Source organism: Vicia villosa, unplaced genomic scaffold (genome assembly GCF_029867415.1).
Source record: "Vicia villosa cultivar HV-30 ecotype Madison, WI unplaced genomic scaffold, Vvil1.0 ctg.001512F_1_1, whole genome shotgun sequence".
NCBI classification, from domain to species: Eukaryota; Viridiplantae; Streptophyta; class Magnoliopsida; order Fabales; family Fabaceae; genus Vicia; species Vicia villosa.
Genome location: NW_026705645.1, coordinates 97551 through 124576, shown reverse-complemented (window position 1 = coordinate 124576; position 27026 = coordinate 97551). Strand labels below are relative to the sequence as shown.

Below are 27026 nucleotides of genomic sequence, written 5' to 3'. Positions count from 1 at the left end.
GTCTTCATTTTTCTCGCTGGGCTCAATAAAGACCTTGATGAGGTAAGAGGTAGAGTTTTAGGAAAAATACCATTGCCAACTCTTCGTGAAACTTTTGCAGAAATAAGAAGGGAGGAGGCACGACAAGGTATTATGATGGGCAAGAAACCACGAAGCTCTGAATCTGAAGGCTCGGCTTTGGCTACTAGGAACCTTGACGAGGGAAAAAGGGTAGACAAAGTTCCTTGGTGTGACCACTGTAAGCGTGAATGGCATACGCGTGAAACCTGTTGGAAGCTCAAAGGGAAACCTTCTAACTGGAAGAAGAAAGGTGGTCGTGCATTTCAGGCTAGTAATTCTGATCAAGGGTATCAAATTTCTTCACCTCAGCTTCCACTCACTACAGAACAACTAGACAGACTGTACAAACTCCTCGAGTCTCCAACTCCTTCTTGCTCTATAGCAACAAAAGGTAATTCTGCATTTATTAGTGTCAGTCCCAGTCATACTTGGATAGTAGATTCAGGTGCCTCTGATCACATGACAGGTGAATTTATTTTTTTCTCTTCATATAGTCCATGTGCAGGTAACCAAAGAATAAAAATTGCAGATGGCTCTTTTTCAGCCTGCAGGTAAAGGGTCAGTTGTCTTGTCTCCAATGTTAACTCTGAAAAATGTCCTTCATGTTCCAAATTTATCATGTAATTTAATGTCCGTCATTAAATTAGCCCAAGATATAAATTGTCAAACTAATTTTTTCCGATCTCACTGTGTCTTTCAGGATTTGAACTCGGGGAAGATGATTGGCAGTGCTAAGGAGAGTGGAGGACTCTACTACCTTGACATTGGATCTGCATCACAACTACCTTAAAAAACAATAAGTTCATGTTTTAAGTCTTTTTCTGTTTTAAATAATAAAGATGACAACATTATGACATGGCATTTAAGATTAGGTCATCCTAGTTTTCGTTACTTAAAACACTTGTTTCCTAAGTTATTTCATAATAAGAACTTTTCTTTGTTTAAATGTGAAGCATGTGAGTTTGCAAAACATCATCGTTCCCAATTTTCAATACAGCCTTATAAACCATCAAAACCTTTTTCTATTATTCACATTGATATTTGGGGCCCTAACCGTACAAGTACACTCTCTCTCAAAAAATGGTTTATCACGTTTATAGATGACCATACAAGAGTATGTTGGGTGTACTTGTTAAAGGGGAAATCAGATGTTTGTCAGGCTGTAAAGAATTTTTTTACAATGGTGCAGAATCAATTTCAAACAAATATCCAAGTCTTTAGAAGTGATAATGGCAAAGAATATTTTAACACTATCCTGGATGATTTTTTTCTAAAAAATGGGATTGTACATCAAAGTTCATGTCCTAATACTCCTCAACAAAATGGAGTTGCCGAAAGGAAAAATAAACATTTATTGGAGGTTGCTAGAGCTTTACTTTTCACAAATAAAGTACCAAAAATATTTGTGGGGTGAAGCTGTTTTAATAGCTGCATATTTAATTAATAGAATGCCCTCCAAAATTCTTAATTTTCTAACTCCGATTAATACTTTCAAAGAATGTTTTCCTAGTTCTCGTGTTTTAACTGATCTGACATTAAAAATCTTTGGTTGCACAGCTTTTGTTCATGAACATAAGAATGTTGAAAAACTTGAACCACGTGCTATAAAGTGTGTTTTTGTTGGATACTCCCCAACCCAAAAAGGATATAAATGTTTTGATCCAAAAACCAAAAAAATGTTTGTCACTATGGATGTTACATTCTTTGAAAATAAACCTTTTTTTGATGACACTCATCAAGGGGGGATATAAAGGAAGACTTATTTCAAATTGAGAACATGAGTTTTTTTAAATAATTTATCTTTGCCTGTATCACAAAGTTCTGAGACTTATACTTCTGCACCAACAGAAAATGGCCATGATTCTTTATTTAATCCTACTCTTGTTATGAGTAACAATCCTTGTGAATCTGAGCGTACATTTTCTCATATAGAAAACAATGAAATTCCTGAAAACGATGATAGTAATGGTCTAATTGAAATGCCACAGAATAATGAGTCACTTCAGGAAAACAGATTTGAATTAGGAAACAGGATTTGGAAAGGGAAGGTTTTTGTAAATAAGAACCACAAAGGAATGGATGAGTCCACATCTCCATACTGTCAGGAATCTGAACCGGGGAATGATCAACCTCCTAAGAATAGGAAAGGTAAGTCCATATCTGTTTCTGAAAGTCGTATTTTGTATCCTGATATAGATGATCCTGTTGCCATTAGAAAACCTGTTAGATCGTGTACTAAACACCCCATGTCCAATTTTATATCATATTCAAATTTGTCTTCATCTCTGTCTGCCTTCACCTCAAAATCGTCTAGTGTAGAAATTCCAAAAAATGTACAGGTTGCTCTAGAAATATTAAAGTGGAGGAAAGCTGTACTTGAGGAGATGAAAGCTCTAGAAAAGAACAAAACTTGGAGTGTTATGACACTACCGAATGACAAGAATGCAAATGGGTGTTTACTGTGAAGTATCATTCAGATGGGTCAATTGAAAGGTACAAGGCTCGCTTGGTGGCTAAAGGATTTACTCAGACCTATGGTATAGACTACTCAGAGACATTTGCTCCTGTTGCAAAACTGAACACTGTAAGAATTCTTTTTTCTCTTGCTGCTAACCTGGATTGGCCCCTACATCAGTTAGATGTTAATAATTCCTTTCTTAATGGCGATCTAGAAGAAGAAGTATACATGGACATTCCACCTGGATTTGAAGACAAATTTGGATCAAATGTATGCAAATTAAATAAGTCTTTGTATGGATTAAAACAGTCTCCTAGAGCTTGGTTTGAAAAATTCACTCAGTCCATGAAGAAACAAGGGTACATTCAAGGACAGGCTGATCACACCTTATTCACAAAGTTCTCCCATGATGGGAAATTGGCTGCCCTGATTGTATATGTTGATGATATTGTCCTTACTGGAGACGATACAGTTGAAATGGCAAGAGTAAAAGAGAAATTAGCAGTAGACTTTGAAATCAAGGGCTTAGGATCCATGCGATATTTTCTTGGTATGGAGGTTACTCGGTCAAAGAATGGTATTGCGGTTTCACAGCAGAAATACATTCTAGACTTATTGAAAGTAATATGAATGCGTGGATGTCGTCCTGCAGATACCCCTATGGATCCTAATGCTAAACTTTGGGGAGAAGGTAGTGTTCCTGTTGACACTGGAAGATATCAGAGATTGGTTGGAAAACTGATTTATTTGTCACACACCGACCTGATATTGCTTTCTCAGTTAGTGTAGTAAGTCAATTTATGCATTCTCCTAACGAGGAACATCTTGAGGCAGTCTACAGGATACTGAGATATTTGAAGGGAAAGCCTGGTAAAGGCTTACATTTTAAGAAAACTAGTGAAAGAAATGTGTCTATCTTCACGGATGCTGATTGGGCAGACTCAGTCACAGATAGAAGATCAACCTCTGGATATTGTACTTATGTTTGGGGTAATCTTGTGACATGGAGGAGCAAGAAACAAGGAGTTGTAGCAAGAAGTAGTGCAGAAGCTGAGTTTAGAGCTATGTCTCAAGGTATTTGTGAAGGGTTATGGATCCTTAGAATCCTAGAAGAACTTAAGATGAAAATTGAGCTTCCATTAAAATTATACTCTGACAGTAAAGTTGCCATTAGCATAGCTCATAACCCAGTTCAACATGACAGAACCAAACATATTGAGATTGATCGACACTTCATAAAAGAGAAGTTAGATGTTGGAATCATATGTCTCCCTTTTGTGACTTCAAATCAGCAAACTGTGGATATCCTTACCAAAAGTTTGTCAAGACCAACCTTTGAGCATTTGATTGACAAGTTGGGCATGATAGATATCTATGCACCAACTTGAGGGGGGGTGTTGGAATATATTATTTCTATTTGTATTATTTCCCTATTTGTATTATTTCCCTTTATTCTCCATTAAGGAAAGAATTAATATCATTATTGTATTACCATTATATATACCAGCCTAGAGCTGAGGAATAAAAAAAACAACTTTTTTTACCATTCCTTTCAATATCTCACTTATATATGCTCAAGAAGGCGAAGAAGGCGAGGGTTGGTTGCACCGCATGGAACACCTGAGGCCTGAGATGGCAAGGGTGGTCGCCACATCGGAATGAGAGGGATCCTAAGGCTGTGCAGGTATGGGACTGCATGGTCGAAGGAAAGCTTATAATGATTAATGGGTACTACCTATACCAACAAAATGCATCTTCTTTTCGGGAGCCCGTTCAATAAGAACTCCACAGTTAAGCGTGCTTGACTTGGAGAAGTATTGGGATGGGTGACCTTCTGGGAAGTTTCCCGGAAAGCGTGCGAGTGAGGTCAAAGCATGCTGAAAAGACCCGTGTTGGTTTGTGGGGTCAGTCGATCATCCCGAAAGCAGTCTGGGGCGTTACAAATGGTATCAGAGCCATACCTCTCCCAGTACGATGTGGTTCGAGGACGAACCATGCGGAAGCTGGTGGGCATGTAACACCCGAGGCCGAAGAAGGCGAGGGTTGGTTGCACCGCATGGAACACCTGAGGCCTGAGATGGCAAGGGTGGTCGCCACATCGGAATGAGAGGGATCCTAAGGCTGTGCAGGTATGGGACTGCATGGTCGAAGAAAAGCTTATAAGGATTGATGGGTACTACCTATACCAACAAGATGCATCTTCTTTTCGGGAGCCCGTTCAATAAGAACTCCACAGTTAAGCATGCTTGACTTGGAGTAGTATTGGGATGGGTGACCTTCTGGGAAGTTTCAAGGAAAGCGTGCGAGTGAGGTCAAAGCATGCTGAAAAGACCCGTGTTGGTTTGTGGGGTCAGTCGATCATCCCGAAAGCAGTATGAGGCGTTACACATTTCCAATGTGGGACTATTATCTGTAAGTTTATTGAGTGCGCCTAAGAGGGTGAATTAGGACTTTTAAGATTTATCCGGTTTTTGGGGGGCGGGGTGAATTAGGACTTTTAAGATTTATCCGGTTTTTGAATACTTGTTGTTCTTATTTTTCTGGTTTGGTGCAAGAGTTTAGAAATGTGTTACTTTCTTTTCTGGTTATGATTTGTGAAAGCGGTAAATGCAGAAAAGTAAAGAACACAATGATGTATACTGGTTTCCTCACAATCCGAGAGTACTCCAGTCCCCTTTCAACATGAAAGAGATTTTACTATTGTTTGTGACTTACACAAGAGACACCAAACACCAAGAACAATCTTCTTGGATTTTCACTAAGTACATTAAGAGAACAATCCTCCCTTAATGACTCACTTGTTTCCAACAATCCTGGACAACAAGATTCCAACCACTAAGAACAATCCTCTTAGATTTACTAACTTGATTATGAGAAAAATCCTCTCACTAATCAAAAATCCTTGCTTCCAACAGTCCTGGATAGCAAGTCGATAATAACCTAATATATTTGAGTAGTAATGTTGATGAATATATATCAATCACTAGGATTGATCTTCTCTTCCAAACAAGCAATTTATGATGAAAATATAGTGCTCAAGTGTTTATGAGAATTATATGAATTTTCTAGAATGTTATGAACATACATGTAGAAAATTCTTTATGAAATATTAAGAACAAAAACACTTGTTTGAAAATTTGAGTAAAAAGATATGATGTTAAATTGCAATGGAAGAAGTGATTTTAAATTTGAAATTTCATGTATTTATAAGAGCATAACACCTTTATGAACCATGGTGAACTCATAAAAAATATCATGAAAAAATGTCAATTTAAAATGAAAAGGTTTCATGAAGAGTGCATGAAAAGGTGTTAAAAAGTTGCTGTTTTTTATTAAATTCGTACAGTATTTTTTAAGTCGGTTCCAACGGTTACCTGACTTAAAAAGTTGGCAGCAAATTTCAAATTTCAAATATAAATAACACTGTTTCAGTACGGTGTAAATTATGGCGGTTTTCAGTGCTGTTATGACGGCTAAAACTGCCATAATTTACCAAAATCTGCATGTTTTAAAAATTGAAAATTTTAAAAAATTATCTAAATATTTGAACCAACTTTATACAACATCTATTGATTTATCCAAGTAAATATATTATATTTGAAAGTGATTTAACATGGTTCAAACATGATAAAAAATTATATTTAAAAGTGATTTAACATGGTTCAAATATGATTAAAAAAATATATTTGAAAGTAATTTTGAACACAAATGAACAATGCATGCAAGTGATTTTTTTGGAGAATAATTTGAGCACTAAAATTATCAATATAATTGCATGCTTGTACCTCAATAATTTAAGATCAATGTTAGTCTTCAAAGTAGAATTCTTGATATATTTGTTGCTAGCTTTCATTATGACGAATCTTTTTTTTTTTTGTAAGCAAGGTTATATTGATAGGGAGTACTAGGGGTACTCAAACCCTGATACAAAAAGAGGAAAGGCTAAAAGAAAATTACAAAAACCAATAGAATATTTAGACAAGATAGTGCAAAGGATCTTTGCAAAAGTTGTAGAAATTGCTATTGGTTTAAGTAATATCCCCCACCAAGATGTTACAATTATGACGAATCTTGATCACTTGATGTTACAATTAAACTTGAAGCTTTTTCCATTCTTTTTTCATTCATTTGTTTATCATTTTGTCTTCATCAAAACATAATAGATGGAGAGTCTTGACTTCACATTATCTACACTCACACTTACATTATTCTCAACAGTAAAGGTGAAATATTTTCTTAAGGTATACCAAAAAACCGATAAGATATATAATTCCTCAAACATGGCTGTATAAGAGAGAAATATTTTTCTGCGAAGTGCTTCCACGAATGTGCCTTTTTTTTGGACGAGCTTGCTATAATTTTCTAGAAATCACCATCTATTTTACACTCGAAGCATTAATAGTATTTTGAAAATGCAAATTCTATGGTCCACATAATATTGTAAAACTTCTTATAAAATTTGACAATTGTTTATTGTTAAAATGACATATTCGTCATGAAGGAGGTAATAAAATATTTATGAGTGAAAATAGAATGTGAGTTGCATATCAAAATTGAAATTGTATGATTTTATTAGTATTATTCATCAGAATCATAACTGATAACTTCAATTTTAATCCCATCAAATAAAAACCTTCAATTTTAATATAATTTATATTTAGTGGACATTTCGCTTGAGCAAAGCATATTTGTGGGAGACCATATCATTATGCAAGCTGTGAATGAGAAAAGGTGGGAAGCCATAAGGATGGGAAAAGAGGATCCTCATCTGTCGCACCTTATGTTTGCCGACGATTTGCTTCTGATAGGGGCTGCCAAGGAGAAACAGATGGAGTGTGTACTGAACACACTCAACATTTTCAGTGGGATGTCCGGGCAAGAAGTGAAGAAAGACAAGACGTGTATTATGTTTTCCAACAATGTTCAGAGGAGCACGAGGAATAAGCTGCTGCACATGTCGAACTTTCGCGAGTCAAATGATATGGGTAAGTATCTTGGTATTCCTCTTAAGGGTAAGACTCTTAAGAAACAAGACTACCAATACCTGCTCGATAGTGTTGCATTAAAGTTATCAAACTGCAAAACTAAAACTCTTTCGTTTGCGGGAAGGGTAACTTTAGCCAAGACTGTTATGCAAGCAATTCCCATATATCCGATGATGGCTGATATTCTCCCCAAGCATTGCATAGATGAGATGCATAAGTTGCAGCGTAACTTTATATGGGGTGATTCAGTGGAGAATAAGAATTTACATGCGGTGAGCTGGGATGTTGTGTCCAGACCGAAAGCTGATGGAGGATTAGGATCGCGGAAGCTCGATCAAATGAATATGGCTTGTATGATGAAGTTGGCGTGGAAGCTCAATCAAAATAGCGGTGATTTATGGTGTGAAGTTATTAGAAGTAAGTATAAGGTTACGAACATGGCTGAGGCGTGTTGTAGAAGAAACGATTCGAAGTTATGGCGTGATTTGGTGAAAGTTAATGACAACACGAGGCAGTATAGCAGCTGGAGTATTGGAGATGGTTCGAAAACGGTAGCTTGGTCGGACTGTTGGATTGAGCAGGGACTGACCATAGATACAATTGGAGTTGATATTCCCAGTGGCATGTTGAATGCTAAAGTTAAAGATCTGGTGATGCATGATGGAACCTGGAACTGGCAGCTGTTCAAGGACTGGCTGCCGACGGAAATTCTTTACAAAATTCAGACAGTTCTCCCTCCTCGGGAGAATTATGGGACTGACATTTTTCTTTTTGCAGGTTTTGGTGAAGGAAGCTTCTCTGTCAAGAATAGTTACGCAATGATCGATTCGTATAACAACATGAATACGAAATTTCGTTGGAAGGCGTTATGGAAGTTGCGGGTGCAAGAGAGAGTGAGATACTTCGTTTGGTTAATGTGCCATGATAGATTGCTAACCAATCTCAATAAATCCATAAGAGGTCTTGGAGGGGCAAGTTGCAATTTATGCGGTAATGCTATGGAGAATATGCTTCATGCTTTGCGCGATTGTCCGACAGTGCAGAATGTTTGGTTTAATCAGGTTCCTAAGGATATAAGACCGATTTTTTTTACGATGAACCTGTGGGGATGGATTGAGCTGAATCTGAGTTACAATCAAGATTGGAGTAGTTACTGGGTGACAGGCTGCCGTAGTATTTGGACTTGGAGGAACAAAGAGATGCATGACAGTAATTTTATTAGACCTTATTCCCAAAGTTCCTATGTGCATAAAAGAAGGAATGATTACAAGAAGGCAATGCAAAGTAGTCGCGTAATGAGCAAGCAGAATAATCAGACGATTTTGGTGAAATGGACTCCACCGGATAGAGGATGGATCAAACTCAATACAGATGGTTCTTGTCGAGAGGGGAAGATCTCCGGGTGTGGCGGTATTATTCGGGATGATAAAGGCGAGTGCAAAGGAGGCTTCTACAAGTGCATAGGTGTTTGCAGCATCATTAAGGCGGAGTTATGGGGTGTGTACCATGGTTTGTCCTTAACTAAGGAATTGGGTTATCAAAGAGTGGATCTAAATGTCGATTCATATATCGTGATTGAAATTCTAGAGTTTAAATTTGTTCCAAATATGGAGTGTATGGCTTTATCCAAACAAATTCATGAGCTAATGGCGGAATTTGAGGAAGTTAAATGGAAACATGTCTAAAGAGAAGAAAATAGGTGTGCAGATACTTTAGCTAAATTTGGAGCTACAAGTCGAGAAAGTGTGTCCTTTGGAGATTGTATGCCGAACTTGATTAGGCAATTAGTTGTATCTGATACTTCTGGCTCCCCTGTTAGTCGGAGCATTCAGCTGTAGTTTTCTTGTTTGGGCTTAGGCCCTCCCTTTTACCCAAAAAAAAAGCATATTTGTGGGAGACACACCACTTCTTCACCTAAAACCTCAAGGTGATAGGTGAGTGGGTTCTCCCACTTATATATGCTCAAGTCGCCACATACATTTTTAATGTGGGACTATTATCTACACTCACACTTGTATTTATTCTCAGCAGTTTTTACATACTCAAATTATTAATTTTTGCAAAATGCTTGTTGTATAAATCCACGTGGTTGATATTTAGTATCTTTTAACATATTTGGTCCACACAGGTAACAAATGCAATTCAAAAAAGTCAGTACTGTTGGGATTATTCTCTGTATAGGGCTAGTTGGGCCTAAATAAGAAGAGGCCCAAACATGTATATTGAGTGATTGACTTGTAGCCCATATAAGGCATAAGGAATAAGGAATGAATAACAGTAGGAACCTTTTTGCATAACAAGTGGTATCAGTAAGACCCGGTTACGATCCCTGCTATTTATCACTACCCAAAATATACAATTCTCCATTATCCTTTCTCCATTCACCGTTTTTTTCCTCCGTCGTTTCTATGGAGGAATCCATAATTACTACAGACTGGGAGAGGGATGCCTGTGGAAGGCAAGAACGGTGGCAGACATCTGTACCCTTTCTGCAGGCTCATCAGGCTGAGATGGACCACACTCACGATCTCTTTCCTCGTTGTCGTGAGATAGCTGACACTGGACTGGGAGCCATTGCAGATGGTCTATTCCCCGAGGGGTCTGCGCAGAGGTGTGTGGTGGATACTATGATTAGGCTGGCACATGAGGCATTTCTATACCGTAGGAATCGTGCCAGGACTATTGGGGAACTTGACACTAGAGGCAGAGCCAGGAGAGGCCGTGGTGGACGCAGAGGCAGAGGCGGAGGCGGTGGTGGAGAGCATTAGGATGATGTCCAACACACAGTAGTGATGCCTGTGGTCTATTTTTATGTTTGTATTTTCTTTGACGATGTATGTGTGTTACTTATGTTATTTTGATGATGTATTCGGCATTATGACCGACATTATTTATACGATGTATTTTTTTTGATTTACCTACTATTGTATTTAAAATGCGTATCTTTAGTTTTACATTTGTATTTTAAAATATTATTGTAACCAAAATTGAGTTTTGGTGTGAAATGAACATGATTTGAAAATTTAGCAGACTATTTCGTAGATGCACATACGGAACACTCTGACCACCTTCCGTAGATGCATCTACGGAAGGAAACATTTTTTCCAAAATCAGGGTGCTTCTGAAAGTGCATCTACGAAAGCTGGAGACAAAATTGAAATTTTATGTGATGACTAGGAGATCCATGGGGTGAATTGAGAAATTGTCTATATTAATACTTTTCATTTTTCTCATAAACTTATATGCCTTTAAAAACCAAAAGAAAAAAAAAAGAAAAAGAAAAAGAAAAAGAATTGTGCTTTTATTTTGGTAAGTATGAAAACAAGTAAAATGATGGAAGAACGAGCAAGAGTTAAGTGGAGAAACTTGTCACAGCGGCAACATGCTCACCGAAGACTCCCAGTGTCAGTTTCTCCTTTCCCCTTTTTTCGATTTCCGCAATCATCACAATTTCTTCTTCCAGTTATTGCAAACTGTAATGGATTGTAACCATGACACAGTTCTTCGCTTTCTGCATTTTTAATGGTTTTTTTTACTGCTAAAATTAGGTTTCATTGTTAATTTGGGAGAATCATTCATAGTTGATAATATTTGGATTTTAATTTTTTTTCTCATTCATTTTCTAAAATTGATGAATGTAATCCATGCAAGATAAGTAATTTCTGCAGAATGCTTGCGGTATGTAATGTATACATTTGTATGCAGAATTTTTGTTGGTTCTGTTCTGACTTTATTCAATGTTAATCCATCACAGGAAGTGAATGCAATTCACGAAGTTTATAAGCTTTTTACCACTATGCTGTACATTTCATGCTTCTTTTAATCAGGTAACATCTTTTTATAAGCTTGAACAAATGCCGGTTCTGTAAAATGATTGCTGTGAAAAATGCCTCGATTGTTTTCAATGGAATTAATCAATCTAATTGACAGACACAGTGGATAGGATAGAATAGCATTTATATTAAGAAATAAAGTTCCCACTTTTCGTTTGATTCTGTGATACAACTTAAACAATTGGTTTTTGAACTTCAATGTTTTGCTGCTATCTGGATCAAATTTTGATGCATAGATGGTTGGGGTAATTTTTTTTGAATGGTTAAATCAATTCATTGTGGGGCTAAACAACACAAAATGTATCAAAGGTTAGTAATAAAAATTCTATCAAAAATACATATTGAGATTTGTCCTTATTAAGGGGTGTAGGTTCTGATGTAGTTCCTCTCTCTATTGCCCTTGTAGTTGTAGCAGTGCTTCTGCATTGCTTATTGTGTATCCTATTTTTTCGCTTGAGGTGTTTCCCTTCTCTTTGTAGAGAGTTGGAGTTGGAGTACTCATTGACACTTGTTTATTTTATAAATCTTTATCGTTAAAAGAAAAAATAAACATTGAGACATGAGCCTTAGTTCCTACAGAAAATGGTCTTTTTTTCTATTATATTTAAAAGCAATATTCTCTTAGTTTTTTTGGCTACCAAATTCACTTTTAAACTAAAAATTGATTTGTATTGAAAAAGGTTAACAAAAAATAATTAGTACAAACAGATAAACAAAATTATTGTTACTATCACTAGAATAATATAAAAGGAGCCATAGATGCAAGGGACAAATTACAAATTTACAATAATAGAGGGATATATATATTTATTTAGCATATCAGTCACCTTAATACAAAACGAAATTTGAAAATCACAATGCATACAATAATTCAAACCACTGCAGACACATGGATACTGGGGCAGCGCCTTACAGCTGTGGCTAATAAAACAGAAAACACAAACTAAACAAAATAAATGCTGCCCTCTAAACAATGTTGATCAAATGCTGAGTCATTGATGAAATATATGTGAAGAATCCTTTCAATCTTTTTTGGGCATGGCTTTCTTTGCATTCAAACTCTATGTTTAGATCCTACACAAATACAAATACATATTGATGTCAGTTAATGTTTGATGTTCTAATCCCTTAACAACCAAACACTATAAGAAAAAGGTTAACTTACAAGTAACGGAAACTAAAATATTAAACAGTAAAAGAATGTTTCATTACACCTGAAGTTTCGTTTTAAATTAGGATTGTATATAGTGTGTATTCAACAATTAATTGATAATTCATTAATAAAATAAGATAACTAGTTAATGAAGAGAGAATACGAATTGTCTCATAAGTACAGCTTATATGGTAAAAGGATTCAGGGACATTTGATATGCTGATTCACACCAGTAACTCCCAAGGTCTCAGCACTAGTGTGTGTAAGTTTCACAACTTGGCTCTTTAGAATACAAAATAAACTGAGAATGAGTTTACTAGAGAAGGTAAATTTTGTACTTATTAATATTATAATATATTATGCATGAAAAGTTACCACATGGAATGATGCCAATTATAGGCTTCTAGTAGTGGTGAGGTGGAGGAGGTGATTTGTAGTAATAATGTGGTGGAGGTGGAGAATGAACTGGAGGAGGAAGAGAATGGTAAGCTGGTTGGGGAGCATGAGGAGGGTAGGTATGAACTGATGGTGGTGGAGAGTGGTAGACCGGGTGAGGGTGAGGGGGGTTGGTATGAACGGGTGGTGGCGGCGGAGGAGATGGGTACTTGTAAGGCTTCTTGTGTGGTGTTGGTGGTGGAGGAGAGTGGTAGATTGGATGTGGGTGAGGGTAGGTGTGCACTGGTGGTGGTGGAGGAGATAGGTGCTTGTAAGGTTTCTTGTGTGGTGTTGGTGGTGGAGGAGAATGGTGCTTGTAAGGTTTCTTGTGTGGTGTTGGTGGTGGAGGAGAGTGATAGACTGGGTGTGGGTGAGGGTAGGTGTGAACTGGTGGTGGTGGTGGTGGTGGAGGTGGTGGTGTTTGTGGTGGTGGAGAGTGGACTGGGTGTGGATGAGGAGGGTAGGTGTGAACTGGTGGAGATGGAGGAGATGAGTAATGGTATGGATCCTTTGGTGGTGGTGGTGAGTAGACCGGTGGTGGTGGTGAGGAATAAGAGTAGCGGGTTGCTGAAATTTCAGATGGGAAAGTGAGAAAGAGCATGGCTAATGCCAGAATGAGATAAACAGACGCCATTAGGGACCTCATTTTTTTCTTACAAGTGAATTTTGGTTCTATGGAAGAATGCTGGTGCAACCTCATTTTGTAGCTAAGTTTTTAAAGCATCTTGATTAGTCAACTTGTCCCTTGAGACTCACCTAGGAAACATGATGCATTCATACTAAATTATACTATAACATTGGCTATCTTTGAATTACTAGTACTACTGATTCTTAGACTTTTTGAGTAATGCGACCCTAAGTATTTTGGAATGGTTGCACTTGGATTTAAGTAAGGATTCTTGCATTGACAGGCTATACATCTTTGTTGAGGTTGGTGGTTCTCCTTAGCTTTGCATGAGAGTATTTCTTCCCTAATCGAAATTTCATAGTAGTGAGATCTATTAACAGGAAAAAGGACAAATAAAGGAGATAGATGATTTCAATCCACAATTTTCATCCCTGTATTAATATATCACCTATTATCTCTTACATAGCATGTTGTTGGAATATAGTGTAGGCTGGACAACCTTTAAACATTCGTATCTATTTTCCAAACTTAAGATTTGAATCTGATCTTTTTATTCAATATAGATTCTTTTAACAATCTAATTTAGCTTTTTTAAGAGCTTGACATAGCCTAAAAACCTATTTAGATATATATATTTTCTTCTAAATTTTTAAATAGATTCTAAAACTACCTCTAAAGAAGAAAGTAAGTAAGAGATGTGATGATATAAAACAGAGAAAAATATGAAAATGAAAAGATGTAAATAAAAGTAGTATGTGAAAAGATAAAAAGAAATCATTTTTGTTCTTGAGTCAAGAATCATTTTTCTAACTGGGAATGGTTTTAATCTTTTTTTATTACATAGTACATGCATACAACTCATAGTGCTCAATTCATGTTGCCCAATTGTGTTGAACTTATTTATACATATGCATTTCAATAGATAAAGCACCTGATATATAGTTTAGTTGCAATGAAATCTGAAACTTCTATGTTCTTAAGCAGTAACGTTCAAAGTGCGCCATTTATTTCTTATCGGACTTCTCGTTTCATGTTTGGTATTTGGTTGTTAACTGGCTAAGGCTGAAGTTTGTTATGTCACTTGACCTGTTAGGTTTTTACTCGGTTTTATGTTCTTTCGGAGGTGGCCATCAGCTAAAACATTGTTGGACTTTAGTTTGACATTATGTAGTGTGGTCGATTTCTAAGGTGCCAAATGGGGGTTATTTTCTCTAAAAATATAGTGAGTCTTGAGAATTTGGTGGATCGATTTAATTTTTCTTCTTCAAAGTGGTTTTTAGTTAAGTCCTCAAAGTCTCCATGTACTTTCTACGGATGGGTGGCTGAAACAAGGTTTTAAATAACGGCCGTGGTAGAGTAAAGGCTTTTGCGATCTCGGTCGGTCCAGGTATTGCGACACTGATTACGGTCGTCGTAGTGTGAATTAACCGCAGTTTGTTCTTTATCATAAAAACGGTGAATAACGGTATCGGTATCGACACCTTCCGATACCGTTTTGTCACGACCGTTTTTTAGGTAACGGATAGTTTTTTAAAACCTTTGAACCCTCTGTTTGCCTTTTGAGATAGTTCTTTATATGCTCACCTAAGTTTCTTTTTGGTTGTGGCTTACCATGTTGATCTATTTGACTTTTTGTTCGCTTTTGATTTAGTTCCTCTCTATTGGCTTTGGAGTAGTATTTCTTTATTGATTATGGTGTGTTCTATTTTTGGTTTGAGGTGCTGTACCTCTATTTTGTAGTGAGTTGAAATACTCAATGTACTCTTGTTTATATTATAAATCTATGTCGTCAAAAGAAAAACATACTTTGATACATGAACACATATAGGTATCTTTTAATAGGGAATAGCAAAATAGGGGATATATTTATTTGGCTTGTTGGCCATCTTGATACAAAACGAGCTTTGAAAATTACAATTCATGCATACTGAGGCAGTGCCTTACAGCTGTGGCTAATACAACAAAAACACAAATTAAATAAATAGAAGAAGCCCTCTAAACAATGCCAATCAAACACTGACGAAATATATATGTGAAGAATCCTCTCAATCTTCTTTGTCCACGGCTTTCTTTGCTTTCACACTTTCTGTTTAGATCCTACACAAATTCAAATGTTTATTGATCTGTTAGTTTATGTCTCATACATTAATCCCTTAATAACCAAATAATGTAAAAGAAAAACTAATATACAAGAAATGCAGACTAAAATATTAAATTAAAAGAATGCTTCATTGCACTTGAAGTTTCATTTTAAATTAGGATCGCATATACTCGGCAATTATACTGTTAATTAGTTAATAAAGAGAGGATGGTAGTTGATTAGTGAAGGGAAATTTTGTACTTGTTAATATTATAATATAGGTTGCATGAAAAGTTACCATATAGCCAATGATGGGATATCTAGTGGTGGTAAGGTGGAGGAGGTGATTTGTAGTAGTAGTGTGGTGGAGGTGGGGAGTAGACCGGAGGAGGAGGAGAAGGGTAAACTGGGTGGGGAACATGGGGAGGGTAGGTGTGAACGGGTGGTGGTGGTGGGTACTTGTATGGCTTCTTGTGTGGTGTTGGTGGTGGTGGTGGGGAGTGGTAGACTGGGTGTGGGTGAGGGTAGGTGTGAACTGGTGATGGTGGGGGAGATGAGTACTTGTATGGTTTCTTGTGTGGTGGTGGTGGGGAATGGTAGACAGGGTGAGGATGAGGGTAGGTGTGCACTGGTGGTGGTGGAGGAGATGGGTACTTGTATGGTTTCTTGTGCGGTGTTGGTGGTGGAGGAGAGTGGTAGACTGGGTGCTGGGGAGGGTAGGTGTGAACTGGTGGCGGTGGATCGCGGTAGATTGGGTGTGGATGAGGAGGATAGGTGTGAACTGGTGGAGGTGGAGGAGATGAGTAATGGTATGGATCCTTTGGTGGTGGCGGTGAGGAGTAAGAATAGTCTTTTGCTGAAATTTCAGATGAGAAAGTGAGGAAGAGTATGGCTAATGCAAGAACGAGAGAAGCTGAGGAGGCCATTAGGGACCTCATTGTTTTTCTTACTAGTGTGTATTGTTGTTTCCGTGAAAGAAAGGTGGTGGGGCAACCCCATTTTATAGGTAAATTCTTAAAGCATCTTGGTTAGTTAACTTCACCTTCTAGGAAACATGCATACATTCATATTAAATTATACTATATGGTTGGCTATCTTTGAATTATTACCAATTCTTATTGACTTTTAGATCAATGTGACCTTAAGTATTTTGGAACGGTTGCGACCCATGATACTTTAATTTGGTTTTGGCAAGACGCTGGCAAGTTTAGAAGAGAATCAAATGGCTAGCTCGGGTTACAGAAATGTTAACAATACATTGATTTTAGTTTAGTTTGCCCAAAATAAGAAGACTCTAAATATAGTTTAATTATTTATGTTATGTAATTGTAAGGAGATATATTTTCTGAGTTTCAAATATTATAATCTCAATTTTTTTATTGAATCTCAAAATGATTTATTCATGTATTATACAATTATTTCTTTTCATACCCAATTTCAAGATTTTGAAGTCATGTGGTATATAAATTAAATAACATTTGTGATGCCATTTTAGTTGACATTGATGGTTTGGCCTTTTGCTCGTACTTGGGCTTAAGTCAAAAAGTTTTATTGTAAATCTTTTTTGAGATTGGTGGTTCTCCCTAATTTTAAATGAGAGTATGTCTTACCTATTTTAAATTTCAAGGTACTGATATCTATTTAGTAGGTGTGTAATTTAAATTTATTATTGTAGTAATGTAATTTAGTGTTCTCCTCAAATAAAATTAAAATGTTACCAAGTTTTTATAAATGTAACTATTAATTATAAAACATTGATGGAATGATATCTTTAATGGTCGAAGCACCAAGAAATCACACGTCTCTTTCCTTTTCTAATCGAATGAAATTGCAACACTTCTAATAAGATTATTAATAATCAAGATATATGTTGTTATTTACAGATAGTGTCAGCGAAGTGTTGACCTCCTAAAACGCTTTAGTGGAATAGACACTATTGCAAAGACTAAAAACTTGTGTAAAATGTTGGAATTTCCTCCTTCATTGCGACGAGTTCCTAGCTGCCTAAATTGCAGTATTTGAGTTGTCTTCATTGTAGCTTTTAATACATTCATCGTGTTCGATTTGAAGGGGTAAATTTAGTCTTACATTTCTTAGAGATATGATTTGTGTTTTGTTTTTAAATGGGGCAATCTTTATCTTATAAGTCAGTTTTGTAGGAATGAATTAGACCCACTCCACACATTCTAAGATGATATGAGAGTCTATCCTAGATCACTTGTTGAGCTTCCCGCAACTTCCATGCTTTACCAACATTGAGGCCAGAGTGTGAGGGCGTGTGTTGGAATTTCCACATTTATTGCGGTCTATCTCTAGTCGTCTAAATTTCGGCATTTGACTTGCCTTCATTGCAGTCTCCAACACCTTCATTGTGTTGGGTTTAAAGGGATGAGTTTAGCCTCACATTACTTAGAGATATGGTCTGTATTGTGTTTATAAGTGGAGGTAATTCTCATTTACAAATAACGGCCACTACACCCGTAATTGTTAACAGCGCCTCACGAGCAAAAAGCATTGTATCACACTCTATCACCGAAATGCTGTTGTTGTTCTCTTTGTCCAGTCTTTCTTTGTTTATACTTTTATTTTATGTAACGGTGTGATCACCTTTTATACTGATTTCTCAATTATAAAAAAAAATCCCTTTAAAAATATCTTCAGATTTTTGTAAGGTTTAAGTTGTTAAAATATTTATTTTTATTCGTGTAACACTTAAAGGCGCATCATATTATGGGTAAATGTAGAATAAGAATTTGACAGTTTCTTGCTGGCTGTGTAAAATGATTGCTGTAAACATTATCTTGATTGTTTTTAAATGGAATTAATCAATCTTATTGATGGTGGAAAGGATAGAATGCACGAATTGTTGAAAATAGCAAGTTTTGACAAGTTCCTACATTTTGCTATCGAGTTCACTTTTAAACAAAAAGTTATAGTGTACGGAAAAAGTAAACAATAAATAAACATATATTATCATCATCATCATAAGAATAGTATAAAATGAGCCATTAGATGCAAGAGGCAGATTACTATAATAGGGAATATATATTTATTTAGCTTGTCAGTCTGCTTGATACAAAACCAAACTTTGAAAATTACAATTCACGCAAACAACTGCAGACGCATGCATATAGAGGCAGTGCCTTCTAGCTGTGGTTAATACAACAAAAACTCAAATTAAATAAATAAAAGCAACCCTCTAAACAATATTAACCAATGACTGACGAAATATATATGTGAAGAATCCCCTCGATCTTCTTTGTTCATGGCTTTCTTTGCTTTCACACTCTCTGCTTAGATCCTACAGAAATACAAATATGTATTGAACTGTCAGTTTATGTCTGATACTCTAATACCTTAAATAATGATCAAATAATATAACAGAAAATTATTTTACAAAAATGCAGACTAAAATATTAAAGAATGTTTCATTACATATGAAGTTTCATTTTAAATTAGAATTGCATATAAAGTTATTTGTACTCATTAATATTATAATATATGTTGCATGAAAAGTTACCATAAAGTGTGATGCCAATGATAAGCTATCTAGTGGTGGTGAGGTGGAGGAGGTGATTTGTAGTAATAGGCTGGTGGAGGTGGGGAAGAGACTGGTGGAGGAGGAGAATAGTAAACTGGATGGGGAACATGAGGTGGATAAGTGTGAACTGGTGGTGGTGGTGATGGATACTTGTATGGTTTCTTGTGAGGTGTTGGTGGTGGTGGTGGAGAGTGGTAGACTGGGTGTGGGTGAGGGTAGGTGTGAACTGGTGGTGGTGGGGGAGATGGGTACTTGTATGGCTTCTTGTGTGGTGGTGGTGGTGGTGGGGAATGGTAGGTAGGGTGAGGATGAGGGTAGGTGTGCACTGGTGGTGGTGGAGGAGATGGATACTTGTATGGCTTCTTGTGCGGTGTTGGTGGTGGAGGAGAGTGGTAGACTGGGTGCTGGGGAGGGTAGGTGTGAACCGGTGGTGGTGGATCGCGGTAGATTGGGTGTGGATGAGGAGGGTAGGTGTGAACTGGTGGAGGTGGAGGAGATGAGTAATGGTATGGAGCCTTTGGTGGTGGCGGTGAGGAGTAAGAATAGTCTTTGGCTGAAATTTCAGATGGGAAACTGAGAAAGAGTATGGCTAATGCAAGAATGAGAGAAGCTGAGGAGGCCATTAGGGACCTCATTGTTTTTCTTACTAGTGTGTTTTGGTTCTGTGAAAGAATGGTGGTGGTGCAACCCCATTTTATAGGTAAATTCTTAAAGCATCTTGAGGAAACATGCATACATTCATATTAAATTGTACAATAAAGCCGGCTAACTTTGAATTATTACCCATTCTTATTGACTTTTAGAACAATTCGACCATGAAAAGTAATATGATAAATTTAGTTGAATATCTATATTTTATTCATGTAGCAGAATCAACCATAATTTTGTCTTTTAATTAAATTAACTATCATCTAACTTAATTACATTTTTACCCGAATTAGCTAGGTACTGCCCTCATGTACAAAAAGTGGTTGTCCGTATCATTGTTTTTAGGATGGTTGCCACCCAAATTGCTTTTATTTAGATCAATACTTTGGTTTGGCAGAAACTGGCAAGCTGAGAAGAGAATGGAGTAGCAAGGACTAAAGAAATTTTGACACTAACTTGATTTTAGTTTTAGTTTGCCCAAAATAAAAAGAAAAGAATACAATTTACTTTAGCAGAAGACCTTACGATAAAATTTTGAGAGGATTTAGAAAATTTACTTTAGAATAAACCTAAAAAAAAGAAGATTTTTATTTTTAGGAGAGAATCTAAATGGATATGTAGGGAGTGTAGCAAGAGCCTTTGAGGGTGTGCATGAGAGTATGGTCTTGGAGTGGTAAATGAGGAGGGTGAATCTATCTTAGAGTTTTTGTCGGCTTTTGATCTTACTATAGCTAATACTTAGTTTAGAAAAATAGATGAACATTTGATCACATATAAGAGTGGGATGACATATTCTCAAATAGATTTCTTTCTTATTAAGAAGTCGAATAAGAAGATTTGCTTGGACTGTAAAGTTATGCCGGAAAAAAGCTTCACTATCCAACATATAGTATTGGTTATGGATGTAAGAATCAAGAGGAGAGGGAAGAGAAGAAGTCAAATGAGAGCTCCAGGGATCAAGTGGTGGCATTTGAAGGGTGAAAAATAAGGGAGTTTCCAACACTATATCTTGGAGGAAGAGTTTGGACAACCACAAGGAAGTGCAAATGATATATGGAATAAGATGAACCAAGAGATTAGGAAAATAGCTAAAGAGACACTGAGAGAATCAAGAGTTTTGGACCTACGGGTAAAGAATCGTGGTAGTGGAATGAAAGTGTTTAGAGTAAAGTTAAAAAATGTGTTTTAAAGAATGATCTAGGTGTAAAAATGTCTAAACTTGGGAAAGTATAAGAGAGTTAAGAAACAGGAGTGAAACAAGAAACCAAGCCTTTGGCGGATTATACTAATCTTTAGGAATCAAGGAGGGAGAAAAATCTATATATAGACTTGCTAAAGGAAGAGAAAGAAAGACAAGAGATTTAGATCAAGTGAAGTGTGTTAAAGATGAAGAAGACAAAGTCTTGGTTCCAAAAAAGGATATAAAGGATAAGTGGAAGACAAATTTCTAAAATTTATTTAATAAAAGATATGATATCTCACCAGACTCGACATAGAGAATAGGATCGAAACTATAATTACTATCGTCGGATTAAAAAACAAGATATAAAAGAATCATTGATAAGGATGAATAACAGTAAGGCGGTTGGGACAGACAACATACCCTTAGAAGCGTGGAAAATTCTTTGAGATAGAGGCATCAAGTGATTCACCAAACTCTTTAACAAAATTATGAGGTCAAAGTAAAGGCCGAATGAATGGAGAAGAAACATTTTAGTTCCAATCTATAAGAACAAGGCGGATATACAAAATTGTGCTAATTATTGAAGGATTAAACTTATGAGTCATACCATGAAATTATGGAAAATGATTGAACGAAGACTAATAAAAGAGACTCAATTCACTGAGAATCAATTTGGTTTTATGCCTAGGGGGTCGTCCATGTAAGCGACCTATCTACAACGACGTGTGATGGAGCAATATCGGATGAACCAACAAGACTTGCAGTTAATTTTTCTTGACTTGGAAAAGGTGTATGATAGAGTGTTTAGAGAGATTTTGTGGAAAACCTTAGAGAAGAAATGAGTTAGGATTGCATATATTCGAGCTATCCAAGATACGTAAGAATGAGTAAGTGTGCAGACCCAAGGTGGAAAGATGGACGATTTCCCCATTTTAATAGGATTGCATCAACCCTAAGTCCCTACCTTTTTACTTTAATCTGGGATGTACTCACGAAACACAACAAAGAGCTAACATCGAGGTGCATGCTCTTTGTAGATGATACGGTCCTACTTGGAGAGTCAAAGGAGGATTTAAATGAGATGTTGGAGACGAGTCTTAGAAACACATGACTTTCGCCTAAGCATAAGTAAGATGAAGTGTATGGAATGTAAGTTCAGCAAAAAGAGAAGCATTTTTAACCTAGAGGTTAAAGCTGGAGACTATATTATCCCACAAGTCACTTGGTTTAAATATCTTAGACACGTAATACAAAACAATAGGTGGCTGAAATGGAGGAGAGCCTTAGGTGTTTTATATGACACAAAGGTATCACTCAAGTTGAAGGAAATTTTTTATCAAACTGTGATAAGACTTGCAATGTTGTACGAAGTAAAATGTTGGACGATTAAGAATCAACACGAGAATAGAGTGAGTGTAGCAGAGATGAGGATTTTGTGTTGGATGTGTGGTAAGACCAGATAGAATAAGAATATAAATGAAACTATTAGATAGATGTTAGGGTAACACTTATAGTAGAAGAGATGACGAAAAATAGATTTAGGTGGTTTAAGCATGTAGAAAGAAGACTTGTTGATTATGTGGTAAGGAAAGTAGATTAAATGGAGGAGAGTCAAACAACTAGAGGTAGAGGAAGACTTAGAAAAACTATAAGAGAAGTTATTAAGAAAGATCTTGAGATTAACAATTGGATAAAAACATGATCTTGAATAAAACATTATGGCAGAATTTGATCCTTGTAGCTGACTCTATTTAATGGGATAAAAGTTGGTTGCGGTTGTTTATTCAATCTGATTCATTAAGAATGAACCTGGTGCAAGGGCTATGATATGTATATTTTTTATTTTATGTTTCTACATAGTATTTTCAGAATGATTTATTCATTTATTTTTCTAATCATTTTAGTTAATTGGTTTCATTCTCACTTTCCGAATTTAGAAGTTGTGTAACTAGTGTTTTAAAAACCGGACCGGTCATCGAACCGGTGAGGGTACTGGGTCACTGGTTTATCGGTCGAACCACTGGGTCACTGGTCGAACCGCACGACCAAACCGGATTACTCGGTTGAATAGACCTGTCATTATATAGGTATAAAACCAGTCGAACCGGATGATTCAGTCTCTAAAAAATATAACTAGCTTTTAAATTTTTAAAAAATATCATATCATAAATTCACAATTTCATAACTTAAATTCAAATTTTAAACAAAGGTATCACACATAACAAAATAGTAAAAAATTACAAAGTCTAATTGCAAACAAAGTCTAATTACAACATTATCTAATTGAATAGTTTATAACAAAATAACTCCAATGTGTACCAAATTTAATTCAAAATAGGATCCTCCTAAAAAGAAAATCAAATAAAATTCAATATGTTTATGCTATTTAAGAAAATTTATTAGCAAAGATAACAAATAGACAATAAAGTTTTTAATTTGTCACTAACCAAAAAAACTATGTGAGAATGCTATTTAAGTAATACACTACTAAATATATTAAAAAAAAAATTTTAAAAAAAAGTTTAAAAGAAATGTTAAAATAAAAGTTTAAAAAAAATTTTGAAAAAAAAGTTTAAAAAAAAATTTAAAAAAAAAACAAAAAAAGAGCACTTGAACCGCCGGTTTTCCGGTTTTCTCGGTTTTTCCGGTTCCCACCGGTTTGATGGCATATCCGATCCAACTATTGAACCAGACCGGTTACCTGACCGGTTCCCGGTTCGACCGGTCCGACCGGCCGGTCCGGTCCGGTTTTTAAAACCCTGTGTGTAACTTAATACACTAGATTATGTTACCGTATCTCTTATATTAATTAAATATTATGGTTATGCTAATTTGTGTTATAAGGGTATATATAAAAAAAATCACAAATAAAAATTGTGTTAAAAAAACAATAGAAAAGTAAATTATAAAATTTGGATAAAATTAATGGACAATTTTTAAAACAAAACTTTTATATTTAGTTCTTAAGTCTTAACTTGTGCCTTAAGTGCACATGTTAACAGTTAAGACACAAGTTAATGTTGTCCAAATGTTATTTGTGATATCAGTAGAGTTCATATAGATGGTTGATCTTTGATTTTGTGATATAACTAAACAATTGGTTTTTACAATATTTGCTGTTACTTATGTCGAATTTCTATGAATGGATGGTTGGAATGAGGGATGTCTATATATCAAAGGGATTATACTCGAATCCCCTAGAATTTATTAAAATGTCACATACACGGCCTCTAATTTTAAAATATATATTAATCTCTAATAATACCGTTTATTTTTGGTTAAGTTTTAAATTTGACTATATATTCAACTAATCATTTCTTTGATAGCACTTTTGATTATTACATTGCTCTATTATTGTTCTTTTAAAAAGGTCTCACATATGGTTTTAAATTACAGTTGTGGTCACGAGTGTTGTAAATACGGTTATTATAGTTGTTGCGATCCATATTGCGACTATTTCTGTGTGATTATTGATTGGGAGGTGTTTGGATTACACACTTGAAAAACTTTTAAAATTAAGAGGTGTTTGAATTACACAATTGCAAAACTTTTAAAATTAAGAACTTTCAGTACTTGTAAAGAAGAATGAGATTTATGGTTCTATATTTTTTTGTTTGTGGTGAGAAAACTAGAAGATGGTAGAAATTTTCCGATGTGGTTCCTGATACTATCGTATACTTGATTTTAATTCTTCCCACAATTGGGTCCGATGTCGTTGCAGAAGACACCACATCGGTGACACTATTTATGTACCCTATCGATGATTGCTATTGAGTTCACTTTTAAACAAAAATTTGTTTTTGTACAAAATAAAGTAAACCAAAAATAGTTATTCCAAACAAATAAACATAAATTATTATCATCATCATGAGAATAGTATAAAAATGAGGCATAGATGCAAGGCTATAATGGGGATATATTTATTTGGCTTGCTTGATACAAAATCGAACTTTGAAAATTACAATTCATGCAAACAACTGCAGACGCATGCATACTGGGGCAGTGCCTTACAGCTGTGGCTTATACAACAAAAACACAAATTAAATAAATAAAAGCAGCCCTCTAAACAATATTAATCAAACACTGACGAAATATATATGTGAAGAATCCCCTCAGTCTTCTTTGTGCACGACTTTCTTTGCTTTCACACTATCTGCTTAGATCCTACAGAAATACAAATATATATTGATCTGTCAGTTTATGTCTGAGACTCTAATACCTTAATAACCAAATAATATAACAGAAAATTAATTTACAAGAAATGCAGACTAAAATATTAAAGAATGTTTCATTACACTTGAGTGTTTCATTTTAAATTAGAATTGCATATACTTGACAATTATACTGTTAACTAGTTAATGAAGAGAAAATGGAGTTGACTAGGGAAGGAAATTTTGTACTAATTAATAATATAATATGTGTTGCATGAAAAGTTACCATATAGTGTGATGCATGATGGGCTATCTAGTGGTGGTAAGGTGGAGGAGGTGATTTGTAGTAATAGTGTGGTGGAGGTGGGGAAGAGACTGGAGGAGGAGGAGAGTGGTAAACTGGGTGGGGAACATGGGGAGGGTAGGTGTGAACGGGTGGTGGTGGGGGTGATGGGTATTTGTATGGCTTCTTGTGTGGTGTTGGTGGTGGTGGTGGGGAGTGATAGACAGGGTGTGGGTGAGGGTAGGTGTGAACTGGTGGTGGTGGGGGAGATGGGTACTTGTATGGCTTCTTATGTGGTGGTGGTGGTGGTGGGGAGTGGTAGACAGGGTGAGGATGAGGGTAGGTGTGAACTGGTGGTGGTGGAGAGTGGTAGACTGGGTGTGGGTGTGGGTAGGTGTGAACCGGTGGTGGTGGTGAATGGTAGACTGGGTGAGGGTGAGGGTAGGTGTGAACCGGTGGCGGTGGAGAGTGGTAGACTGGGTGAGGGTGGGGGTAGGTGTGAACCGGTGGAGGTGGAGGAGATGAGTAATGGTATGGATGCTTTGGTGGTGGTGGTGAGGAGTAAGAATAGTCTTTTGCTGAAATTTCAGATGGGAGACTGAAAAAGAGTATGGTTAATGCAAGAATGAGAGAAGCAGAGGAGGCCATTAGGGACCTCATTGTTTTTCTTACTAGTTTGTTTTGTTTCTGTGAAAGAAAGGTGGTGGTGCAACCCCATTTTATAGGTAAATTCTTAAAGCATCTTTGGTTAGTTAACTTCACCTTCTAGGAAACATGCATACATGCATATTAAATTATACTTAAAAAGCTGGCTATTTTTGGACCATTACCAATTCTTATTGACTTTTAGAGCATTCCGACCCTATATTTTTTAAAGCAAAAATGTTTGCGTACATTTATCTGATTGTTCTTAACCTGTCTCTCATGATCTAAATTTCATGTATATCTCCGTTAATATTTTTCTTTAGACTAGTTAAAAATGACAAATATGTGCTAATAAGATATATAATATCAATAAAAATTAACTTAAAACATTTTTATAAAATGAATTAAAAAAAGGGGAGCTCTTAGTTTAGACCTCAAGTTATAGAGGTCACTAGTTTACCTCAATAAATTACTTGGTATAGTCTGTCTCTGTCACTGTTATACTTGTTACCTACCTTAATGGACTGATTGTCATTTTGTTTATATATGCAATTATATATTTTTGTAACTTTTTTCTTTTTCTCATATGATAAAATTATCCGTCTTGACAGTTACTACATGTTGGGGTCTCTACTTGTCAGAATTTCTTTAGGTAGAGGCTCAACAACAAAGGTTGTTGTTGACCCAGGTAACACCTCATTTATGTTTTATGAAGGCTCCGTTGAGTCAGATTGTCATTTATTTGTCATGTGCGACTATAGTTTTTAAGTTTGATATAGTACTCCTAAGTGGTTAGAATAAGAGTTAATGATGTTTTCTAGGAGTTAGTTTTTCTGCTTGTTGTCTTTAGGACTCTTGAGAGGCCCAGGATTATGTTAGATTCTTTGATTTAACATTCAGTTATGTGATTTATTTGAAAATTTCGTAAAGATATTTTTTTTAG

At 36.0% G+C, this 27026-nt stretch overlaps 3 protein-coding genes across 3 annotated transcripts; all 3 read right to left on the bottom strand.

Moving 5' to 3' along the window:
- Positions 1-12050: 12050 nt before the first annotated feature.
- LOC131635572 (extensin-3-like) lies at positions 12051-13630 on the bottom strand. Its single transcript, XM_058906207.1, has 2 exons — positions 12865-13630; positions 12051-12410 (listed from the first exon to the last, which is right to left on the bottom strand). The coding sequence occupies exon 1, from the start codon at positions 13622-13624 to the stop codon at positions 12893-12895; it is 732 nt and encodes a 243-aa protein (XP_058762190.1). The 5' UTR covers positions 13625-13630; the 3' UTR covers positions 12051-12410; positions 12865-12892.
- Positions 13631-15952: 2322 nt separating this feature from the next.
- LOC131635570 (extensin-1-like) lies at positions 15953-19850 on the bottom strand. Its single transcript, XM_058906206.1, has 2 exons — positions 19185-19850; positions 15953-16657 (listed from the first exon to the last, which is right to left on the bottom strand). The coding sequence occupies exons 1-2, from the start codon at positions 19806-19808 to the stop codon at positions 15953-15955; spliced, it is 1329 nt and encodes a 442-aa protein (XP_058762189.1). The 5' UTR covers positions 19809-19850.
- Positions 19851-24896: 5046 nt separating this feature from the next.
- LOC131635573 (extensin-3-like) lies at positions 24897-26139 on the bottom strand. The gene is made up of 2 exons (XM_058906208.1): positions 25442-26139; positions 24897-25168 (listed from the first exon to the last, which is right to left on the bottom strand). Exon 1 carries the CDS (start codon positions 26096-26098, stop codon positions 25469-25471), a length of 630 nt encoding a protein of 209 aa, XP_058762191.1. The 5' UTR covers positions 26099-26139; the 3' UTR covers positions 24897-25168; positions 25442-25468.
- Positions 26140-27026: the final 887 nt, after the last annotated feature.